Source organism: Ananas comosus, unplaced genomic scaffold (assembly GCF_001540865.1).
Source record: "Ananas comosus cultivar F153 unplaced genomic scaffold, ASM154086v1, whole genome shotgun sequence".
Taxonomy (NCBI): domain Eukaryota; kingdom Viridiplantae; phylum Streptophyta; class Magnoliopsida; order Poales; family Bromeliaceae; genus Ananas; species Ananas comosus.
The window spans coordinates 1-11,391 of NW_017891127.1; the positions used below are offsets into that span (position 1 = coordinate 1).

Below are 11,391 nucleotides of genomic sequence, written 5' to 3' on the forward strand. Positions count from 1 at the left end.
AGAGGAAGAAAGGAGATAGGGGCGGCAGGAGAGGCAGTCAAAGTTAACAACCTCAGCATTCACCTGAAAGATTGATGATGAGGAACAGATATTGACGGAACATAGATAGGAGTTGTGGCGGATGCGCAGAGGGCTTGGGTACTGCACGCGCGAGGTAATTTGGAACAGGCCGACTAGAACTTCTCTTGAGTCCTGCCTCTCCCGACCACGCTTCCAAGCATCAGAAGCAGGTGACCGTAGAGGCTGGAATATCAGGAGCGCCGGTGGATAGAACTAGCTCCCCAAGCGCGGAGAGAACGGTATCATCCAATAACTGACAAAACTCGGGGCGGCGCAAATGCAAAAATTAAGTTTAAAAAAGAAGCAGAAGAACAATCTGATAATAGTTGTCGCGTAATTATATGAATAATAGCATGGAATATGTAATTTAAAATGACATATCCGATTATACCTATACTCGATCTTGGGTCAGCGCTTCGGACAAATTAGCAAGTCATTACAGCGGGAGCATTACGAACTTGATGTCTCGATACATGGTCGGAGTGGCGATCACTACAGAGAAAGTAGCGTGAGTGTACAGCTCCTGTTAATGCAGGAAAAATACACTGCCAAAGAATCCGAGGTCATGAACAGTTTCTTATGCTAAGAAGTGAACAAGCATTGACAAGATTCATACAACGGTAAATTTTCGTGGCGAGCGCAAAATTGGCAAGAAACGATTGACATCGAAGCAAATGTCAAACTTAAAACAAGAAAGCAATATATTCTTAAAGATCTGAAAGGTGTGGCGGATCAAAACTATACGCTCGATAAGGTGCAATTCACGTGGGTCGGCAAGCAATATCGCCTCGGTAGAGGGTCGACATTCGAGACTTGCAATAAAACTGGATAAATTAGCTAAAAGAGGGCACATACGTCCCCGACAATGTTGTAAATGGTTCCTTCAACTGAGTTACAGGGAAGGAGGACGCAATCGAGTATAAAGTTGCGGCAAATCTATTGCAAAGAAAATGATGCAGTACTTTAATCGCTGTAATGCAAAATTTATTATGGGTTATGAGCCGAGCTGGATCAGATTTAACTTATTTTGGTCACTGTCGCTATTATAAACTTCTATATTTCTTTCTCAGCTATCGTTGCATAGTGGGTTACAAAATTCTAGTGTAGTGTAACATTCCCGTGAGTGATGCGGAGGAACTGGAAGTGGGAATGCCTTACACTAGTAATGGGCCTATAGGTTTGAAGAGGGTAAAAAAGATGAATTAGCAGTTAGTGGTGTACCTGCCAAGAATCGCTATTTATGCTGCAAGATACGCAAGAACCGGAACTGCCCGTCTCAAAATAGGATACGGATTTAATCTGCAAGAACACAGAGCACAGTGAAAAGAACTCTCCTGTACTTGGTCAAACAATTAAATTTAATATGAGAGTTTAGTCTGCGGTCCCACAAGCGAAGAGAGGATTCAAACGGCCGACCTATTGTTAGCAAAGTGAAAGCAGGTCAGTTTTGAACTAATTTCGTACATTCAGTACTGAAATGATTCTGTTTCCATTTTGAAAAAAGGTAGCATAAGATCAAGTCACTCGTCGATATTAAGCACATGCGGTCCGCAAATACCAAGTTCAAAAGTTACGGAATACATATCCAGATCATAATGCGAATCAAGAACATACCGTCTATCATCAACAGATCCTAAGTCAAGGCCATGCCGGTCGAAAACGCCAGTGCTAGTGGTCTGCTCCCGCTGACTACCCAAAAAATAAAGAAAAATCTGCATGCTAGCAGAAATCATAAAAAACCTAGAGAAAATCAAATCTGACCATCGTGGGGGGTGGGCCGCTAGAAGCGGACTGTGGGCGAGTGTCACTTGATTGCCAAACTTTCAAATGCTGCTCGATGTTAGTGACGGGGGGCCAAGGAGGCCGCCAACGTTCGGCATGCGACGCGTAAGGACGAATTCGTGACGGCGGGGCGATTGCCATAGCGTTTAAGAGTAGCATATGGCAGAGATAGGCCCGCAATATAAATGGCGAATGTGGCGAACAAGAAGGCTTTTGGCACGGATGCAGAAATGCGCATGAATGCGAATGAAGAGCTATGGGAAGTAGGCTGAGTCGTATGGCCATGGGTCACGACGGACTACGGTGGCTGACGGAAGATGCGGAACGTTCGAAGGGTCGAGGCAAGGCTTGCCTTAGTTACAACAAATCGAATTGAGGGTGTGGTGGGTGCTCAAATTGGGGAGGGGATCTGAACAACATTTTAGAACAATATGGGTGAATTTTAAACTGATAGAAAAGGGATCATCGAGCTGCAAAACCTATGTGGGGGGCTGTTGCGTGTGGGCGGCGGTGGGGGGGGGGCGGGGGATTGGGTCGGTTGGTGGTGGCCGTTGTATTTGCCCGAATGATTTTCAGTTGAAAATAATTCAGACACAATCTTGACTTGGAACTGAAGTATCTCACCATTTATTAATTATTTTACTGGAAAATTTCGTACACTTGCGCGTAAGAAGATTAAAAATATTACAGCGTAAATTCATATTTAAAGATGTTTTTCTTTCTATTTCAGTCCTCGTCCGTAAATCGACTTCGACATTACTGTCAGGAGCGAAGTCAATACATATATTTTGAGCGAATGAATTTTACAGTCGAAAACTGCTTCAGCATCCGGCACTTCTAGTTCGCCGAGGCCAATGTTGCTAGGAATGCCTGCAATAAGCTAAATTGGTCAGGACGGATACAGAATGAAACAAAAATGCATCATAAGATCGAAGAAAAGTACTGCTTAATAATTATGAAATATTAAAAAGAAAAATGCTTAAGATAAAAAAAAAAGAAGCCCAATAATGGAAGAGAATCAATTGGAACTGCCTGGATGAAACAAAAATATAAAAAAAAAAAAAAAAAAGAGATTACCTTCAGAATTGAGAGTGGGAGTCCGCGACCTTCCTTTTGAACCATGGCGCAATTCCGAATCCCCAAAGTGGCATTTTTTTTCTTTTTTTTGCACACAAGCCCCTCAAATTGATTAAATTCCCAAAATCTCTCCTTCCCCTTCTAATGATAAGGAGAAGCGCTCTCTCTCTCTCTTCTTTCTCACTCTAAAAATTTTTGGATCGTCGAAAAGCATTTTAGAGGGGGGTGATCTCGGAGGAGCTTAGTGGGAGGGTAGATGACGTGGCAATGGTACGGCCGTTGGATCAAGAAAGTTCGTGTCGATCGACGGAGAGGGAGCCACCGAGTAGTAACAGGATGGTAAAATGTACGGAGATCCCTCCAAGTATATAAGCAATTTCGCTATGGCTTCTCTTCACTTCCCTTTTTAAAAAAAAAAAAAATTGCACAAAACCTCTCCTAAACATTGTCGTTTAGACTAATTTGCATAAGAAATATGTAAGTTTTGAACTTTTGCAAAATTAAACCGCATTTTTTCATTTTGCACATCCAGGCTAAATTTTTACCAAATTGACCAAAATACTCTTATTTCTTACTTTTTTTTTTTCTTCGTTCTTTTTTTTTTTTTTCTCTCCGACCCTTATCACTTCATCCGCCGCCTTTGCGGCATCGGCGACGGTAACGAGGATGGCGCCATCTTCTCTTCTCCATCCCTCCTCCGCCGGTGCCGGCAGCCCTCTGCGACAGTAATGAGGGCGGCGTCGCCTCCTCTTCCTCCACCTCCTCTTCCACTGGCGTCGTAGGAGGAGGAGAACTCGAAACAGGCCCAGGTAAGAGCAGAGCGGACGGAGACGATGAGGTCGTTTCTGAGACGCCAAATAATACTATTTCCTATGAAACTATGCAATGAAATTTTATTATAGTCGAAAATAAAATTTTTGTACTTCATTTCAGCCAATTAGAAATTTTTAATATAAAAATATAAAATAATATTTTATAATGTTTGAGAATAATACTTCTAAAGATAAAAGAGACAAACGAGTACTATAGAAAATTAACTGAAAATTAAAATCTATATATTCGAGTGAGAACACCTATTGTAAATCAACCATATTAGCGAGTACATCAGGACAGTAGAGTGTTCGAGTATCGTAGGTAGTATCGCTCTTTTCTTATCTTTAAGCCACTTTAATTCATTTCTTTCGCTTTTATTTTATTACAATAAAATTTATGATAAATTATAGTATGACTTATTTTAGGATAAAAAATATATATAAATTCAAAATGAAGCATGATCACTAACTTGATGATTAGTAGTCAATTCATAAGTAATATAATAGGGTAAATTGCACTGCTACCTCCTGAACTTTTGGCGAGTTTCGCTTAACTCCCCAAATTTCTAAAATAGACATCTAACACCCTAAGCTCTAATATTTCATTCGTTTTACCCCTTCCGTTAGTTTTCGGTTAACGAAACTTGACGAAAAACTGACGGAAGAGGTAACATAAATGAAATATTAAAGTATAGGGTGTTAGATGTCCATTTTAGGAGTTCGAGGGGTAGAGTGAAACTTTGCCAAAAGTTCAAAAGGTAACAATATAATTTATCCATTTTCATATCAAAGAGTATAACGTTTATATTAAACAATGCATTTTTTTATAAAACAGTGCAATTTTTTTAACAATGAAACATTCATCTTTTTCTTCCTTTTTCTCCGATTCTTAGATTTTTCAATAGCAGCAACGATATTTAATGGTCTTTTAAAAGAGAAAATTTTTTTATTTTTTTAACTTTTTATTTTTGTTTTTTTTTTCTTCTGTATCTTTGTTCACTTCTGAGAGATAGGCGTTTTCTCTTTTCCTCACTCCCACAAGCGGCGAGCATCTCCTCAACAACGACCTCACCGCCTCCGTCTACTCAACCCTCATCTCGGCCAGCTTCGAGTTCTTCTTCTCCTTCTCCGGCGCCGGCAGAGGCGGAAAAGGCGACGCCGTCCTAGTTACTGTCGTCGAGGGTCGTCGGCGCCGGTGGAGGAGGAGATAAAGGAAAAGAATGGGCGCCACCCTCGTTACCGTCGCTGAAGGCCGCAGTGGCAGTGGAGGACCCGATAAGGGTCAGAGAGAAAAAAAGAAAAAGAAAAAAAAAAGGAAAAAAAAAAGAGAGAGGAACAGATAAGAATATTTTGATCAATTTGTTGAAAATTCGGCCCGAATCTATAAAATCGAGAAAGACGCCCAATTTTGCAAAAGCTCAAAACTTGTAAATTTTTATGCAAATTGATCAATAGTTTAATAAGCCCTCTTTCTTAACGTCTTTTTCTATTCTTGATATTTATTTCCATCGGTGAGAAAAATAGTAATAGTAATATTTTCAAACTTTATAATATTGCCTATAAAATAAGTTGGTCGCTGTTCGATTAGTTACTCGACTTAAAGGAAAGGACCGAATTAAAAACTATTTAATAAATTTTAGGAGATCTAATTGCTGATTAAAACTGCACAAAATACCGAGATATACCATACTCGATCCGGACCTTATTCAGACCCTATCCAAACCGGAATTAGACCCAATAAAAATTGTATACTATACCGGTAAAAAAAATTATCTATTAAAGTTCGGGTATGGATCCAGATACGTTATACTCATATCTAATTTGGACCCGACCCGAATTCAATCTTTTAATGGGTAGGATCCAATAAAGAGTTTTCAAATCTAGACCCGGAACTGTACTCAGACATGGATCCGGTGAAATACCCAATAGTAAATAAAAATATTTGAAATTGAGAAATCAATTTCAATAGAACTTATAGATGAAGGGTTTTTGTACATTTTCATCATAATAAAAACCTTAGTTGCTCTAGTTTACTTTTTTTTTATTTTTTTTATTTTACTTATTTTTTTTAATTCTAGCTGTTTACTGCTCGAATCCTTTTTTTGAGTGAATTTTATTAAATTGAATGCAACTAATTAGAACACTAGCCTTTTATAGTGAGAGGTTGATGATTTGTCTATATACTATTTAATAAAATTTATAAAAAATATATGCATACGAGTATCCGTACCCGATCTATATCCGGTCTTAAGCAGGTAATATATGGATAGTTACTATCCAAATTCGTTCAAATAGATTCAATAGGTATATTATTAACTTAAATACTAAGATCCAGACCCAATTTAAAGTTAAATAGGTAGGATATTTTTTTTTTCCTATCAATTTCTTTTTAGGGTACAGGTACAGTATATTAATTACTCAGATCTAATCCGGTCCATGGACACCTTAGTTGTTGATATTGAAAGTCTAAGAGATCGTTTAGAAAAGCTCTAAATTCAGGAAAAAGTGTTTGCACATTCTTTAGCATGGAGTAGAGCAGTTTGGTAGCTCGCAAGGCTTATGTTTGCGAGAAATCTCTAGCCAGCCTTTTCGTCGTTCGACCATCACATTATTTCAAATTTCAAAAACTTATCAATTTATTTCAACACTTCATCATAATTCAGATTCCGTCCCTCAGGACCAACAACGGGGTAGCACAGGATAGCCCTAAGAATGCCAATATTAGCACGGATCATACGGAAATATAACTCGGTTATTCAAAAAAAAAAAAGTATGGTGTGACACTTAAACCATAGTAATGTAATATCTTCCTATTAAAATTTGTACTTTAATAATATGACTTTTGAGCTTTGTCATCGGTACAAAAGTTATAGTCTGTCGATATTTTATTATCACGATGCGTATACTGTTCATGTTCATGAATACTTAAATTAACTAGAATCCAATCCAAACTCAAGCACCAAAAGTCCAGCTAACAACAATAATACAACTAGGGCTCACCAGAGGAAAGCTAACTAATACACAACCTGTTGAAGCAAGAGCTATACAGTAACTGAACCCCAAAACAAAATAATAAAGAGACAATCTTTTAATGGTGACTAAGATCACATTTCTCTTTTGTCCTTCCATGCACAAAATGACATGTGCCCCTGCACATGAAGGGCTCTAATAGTTCATTATTATTATATGTGTGGAAGTAGAGAATGTAGGAGAATCCAAAGCTAAACCACCTGGTGCAATCTCCATCAGGATTCCCTATGTCTCTAAATATAAGAAAATGTAGTACAGTATAGAGATAGCATGCTTAAACTGAATCAGTATATGAGAGTGAGAGAGAGACCCACTACTGGTTTAATTTAAATGTTAAATTTGAAGTTTCTGCTACAATAACGAAACGAGATGTAATTTGGACGGAAAAGGAGGGAGAACTCCCTGATTGCTTTCAAAACTTTATGCCTTCTTTTTTTTTTTCTATTTTAGTCTCCAACTACTTACTTTTTTGCAATCAAATCATTGTTGTCAACTAGTTAATTATATTAATGCTTGCTATCAAACATCCCACTATATCAGCATCAAATCATGCCAATGGCAATTTCCACAAGCTTTAACAAACTTGCTAAAATGAAAAAAAAAAAAAAAAAAAAAGGGGTAAAAGTCAAGGGAGGAGGGAGGGGAGTGATTCAATTAATCTGAAAATAAGAGAAGGAAGGGCAGTCAGCCAACTATGGTCATGAAAAAGCAGGAGACTGGCAAGCAGACAACAAAATCCAGCCTCAATCCAGCCAACTGCCATGATGGAGCTTCCTTCCAGCAGCCAGACAAGACTTCTTTCCACTTGAGTTATCTTTAAGCAGCCAGATAAGATTTCTTTTACATCAAAAATACAACACAGCCAAGACAGAAAAGACTACCACCACCTTAATACCTTTCCAGTCCACCAAAGCCTGTGTACAGCTCAACTCTCAAACAAACATTTGTCCTCAGTGTTAATTAACACTTTACTACACCAACAAAGTATTTTCGCTAAGATATTATGACCTAATGTATTCAGAGGATCTCCAATTCTCCCATCTATTTTAACCTCAAAAAGACTTAAACTTATTCGAAAAGATAATAATCGATACGATGCTTAAAAAGAGAAGCTTTACACAAAACCTTTTAATTACCACAAAACTGTTATCATTAATTAGAGAAAAGGAAAACAAAAAAAAAAAAAAGGAAAAAAAAATTAAGACAGAGAGAAGCTAAACTTTTAAAAAAGGAGGGCAAAAACACAGGCGATTCTTTTTTCCTTTTCTTAGTATCTAGGAACTTCTCTAAGAGGGAGCATGGGCTTGGAAGCCGACGAGGGCGAAGAACCGGAGGGGGGCGAGCCGATGCGAAGGGCCCCAACGCCGGGGGGGAAGCCCGCGTCCTCGGTATCTGCGCCGGCGGCCTCGTCCCTGATCATGGACCGGAATGATATCGAGCCACGCTTTGCGGAAGCATCTGAGTTTCTCGCGACATCGCGGTTGCCTTGGTTGGCGATTAGTGATACACCATCGTAGTAATAGTCATCGTAGGGCACTAGATCGGCCATTTCTCGATTATGCCCGAGGTCCCGTAATGCCAAGGAATCAGCAACAGGGTAGTACACCAAGAATACGATTCCGACCACCATGCAAGATAGCATTAGAATAAAGGCGAGGAAGACGATAGTCTCATAAGACACATTGCCCGGTCGGGGTAAAACAGAAAACCCTAGCAAGAGGACGCGGAACGAAGGGAGGAGGAGCACCGACGAGATTAGCCAGTAGACCCTTCTTCTCAAACCCTTGTTGATGACAAAGTACAACATCCGCGATCCAACGCAAGCCACATAGCTGATTAAGAGAGTGTAGAAAAGCCCTAGCAAGATAGTGCTGAGCAACGGATAAGTGCAAATAATATCGTCTTGCCCCAGAAAATATGATCTTGTGAAGTACTTGGCCATTTTCGTTCTCCCTTCACTGTTCTCCTTGTTAATGAATGTGGGCCCGAAAAAAACAATGAGAGTTTGAATGACTAGGACCGGAACGCCGAACAGCAAGGTGTAACCGATGGTTCTTTTGTTCCATCGGGGGCTTAGAGTGCCCGATTCCCTCTTCTGTAACGAAGCATGGAGAAGAAACCCTAGTGACAGAAAGATGCAGGGCTCCGCAAACCCTAGATTGGATATAATGTAGGCCTTGCAGACATCCTTCTGCCATAGTAAGCTAGAAAAGAGCCTCTTTTTGAGGAAAGTAAGCCTAACAGCCTCCCCCAAAGTCCACCAGATTGCGATTAAAATTAGGGCAATGCGGGTGACCCAAGGCCCATTAAAATAACCGAGCTGGAGAAGGGCCCCTCTTTGGATCCTTATGTGGAAGTAGCCGCACTGAAAGATGCATAGTAGGCTGAGAATGATGAAGAGAACGCCGAGAGTAACGGTGGCAAGGCCGAACGCATCGGCAACTAATCTGGTCAGGGGCATTACCCAAAGAACCGATTCCACGCATGCTCTGTGCTAGCATGGATACCAGAATGGGCCCACAAATACCGCAACCAATACTGGCTCCCCAATTGTGTAAAGCTTTGTATGCACCTCAATCCTTCTGAAGAATCAAAAGCAAGGATGGTCGGCAAAATAGCAATATACCCCCGCCGAGCTCATTGCTTATGGCAAAACAATGGACACTGTTGTTTACTAACTACCAGCCACAAGCACTTCGCAGGGGCATTACAGCTTTCCAATCTATTGCACCTAAGAAATTTTTACAGATGAAGGTCGGTAAGTATGGAAAAGAAAAAAGAAGCAGAAAAAAGTAAAATGTCACAATGTTGAAACGAAAGAGCAGTGCAGTTCATGAAGAGGCAACAACAAATTAATTCGAAGATTCGCAAAGCAGCAAACAATGATAATGCGCTAGCTAGCATTGAAGACGCCTAAAACGACAAGTGCGAATTGAATTATGGAAAGTGCTAGGAATTGCTAGAGGGGCAAACAGCTGACCATTTCGAATGCTTAAAAAATTTATTCGCTCCCCGACAAACATTGTTCACTAGCACGAGAAAAGAGCCACATATCCGACAAATTTGCCAACCCTAATAGCTTAGAAACGACAGAGCAGAGAATTGCCTTCCACACCTCGTCGCCAACCATATCCGCACTAATGTGCGACTGTAATTGGCACGATAGCGAACCACGGAAAAAGCAACTCCATAGTAATTGCGACACTAGCAAAAAGAGAATTGGCCACTGGATCAAAAATACAAACAGATAATCAGCATTTAATATGAGAACTTCTACTGATTCCAATGAGATCTACGCGCGGCAGCGAAGTATATGATTCCAGAGCCCAAAGCCCACAGATATGACAGAAGAGTTTGAACTTAACAAAATCAATCACATAAACAACACAATACTCTAGCAAAACATGACTTCAAGTGACAAACAACTCAAACTTTACTCAACAAGTTCACTGAATCACACTCTCTGCTGCCGAATCAAGCCACAAGCATCCCTATATCACAAGCAATCACTCATACTACCGCAATTAGCCAAATTTAGTTAAGATATAACCGAAAAAAACTCAATTTTAAACTAAATTTCTCACAAAAAAGATCAACCCTTCGTCTTCAGGACAAAAAGGTTCCCCCCAATTAGGCACATAACCATCCAAACACAACGAAGAGATATTATACGTCGAATATCACCATGAAATGGTAAAAGATACGGATTATCATGAAAACATAAAGGAACAAACGATCAGAAGATCACGAACCTTGAGAAATAGAGAGAGAGAGAGAGAGAGAGAGAGAGAGAGAGAGAGAGGGAGGGAGAGAGGGAGAGAGAGAGATCAAAGCAAGCACCCACACCGGATCGGATCCCCAGGGGCGGCGGAGAGAACCCTAGTCCGGAGCAATCGAGGCGGAAACCCCAACCGAGTACGGCGAAATCGGGCTCCAACGGGACCTCCCGCAACGACGAAGCAGCTCGATCCCCTCCGGATCTCCGATCCCCACCCTCCTCGACCCTATCGACCAAACCCTAGAATCGCACTGCGAGTGTGTGAACGAGAGAGAGGGAGGAGAGAGAGAGAGAGAGAGAGGAGTACGAGAGAGGGGAGAGGCAGAGAGAGAGAGAGAGAGAGAGAGAGAGAGAGGGAGTGGAAACAGAACGAAAGAGAGAAGAGAGGTTGCTGACAGGCTGTCACCAGCTGTCCCCAGGCGCGGATACCGAGGCTCCGGCTCGGACGAGAGATGTCCGAGCCTACTAATGCCAGGCAGGGGAGATGGGGGGAAAGGGCGTGGGCCCGAGCCTCGGAATTCGCATCCGAGCCTACGTGGCACACCCCCCGGCGCACCCCGCCCACGCGTGCCCGTTCGCGGTTTACGGCTCGCCCCGGTCACCCGAATTTACGATCCTGCCCCCGGGTCGATCAGAACCGTCCGTCCGGTGGCAGGAACAGGGTGTTAATTCTAGTTTATATTTATATAAACATATTAGAGTTCGACTGCGGCTCTTAAGCACTAAATACTTTGTGCTTATAAGTTTTTCAACTGTTATATTTAACTCCTTTAATCATTTTTATTTATTAGATTATATTATTTAACTTACTATTTCAATCCCAGGGACCATTACCGTCTTAACCACACAACC

The 11,391-nt window shown here is 40.9% G+C and overlaps 1 protein-coding gene across 1 annotated transcript; it reads right to left on the reverse strand.

The window, feature by feature from the left end:
* Positions 1–7,857: 7,857 nt before the first annotated feature.
* LOC109704669 lies at positions 7,858–10,870 on the reverse strand. Its single transcript, XM_020225433.1, has 2 exons — positions 10,606–10,870; positions 7,858–9,492 (listed from the first exon to the last, which is right to left on the reverse strand). Exon 2 carries the CDS (start codon positions 9,220–9,222, stop codon positions 8,029–8,031), a length of 1,194 nt encoding a protein of 397 aa, XP_020081022.1. The 5' UTR covers positions 9,223–9,492; positions 10,606–10,870; the 3' UTR covers positions 7,858–8,028.
* Positions 10,871–11,391: the final 521 nt, after the last annotated feature.

What these genes read in the sequence shown, in the direction of transcription:
- LOC109704669 (XM_020225433.1), bottom strand. Translation starts at nt 9,222, where the DNA reads ATGCCCCTGACCAGATTAGTTGCCGATGCGTTCGGCCTTGCCACCGTT.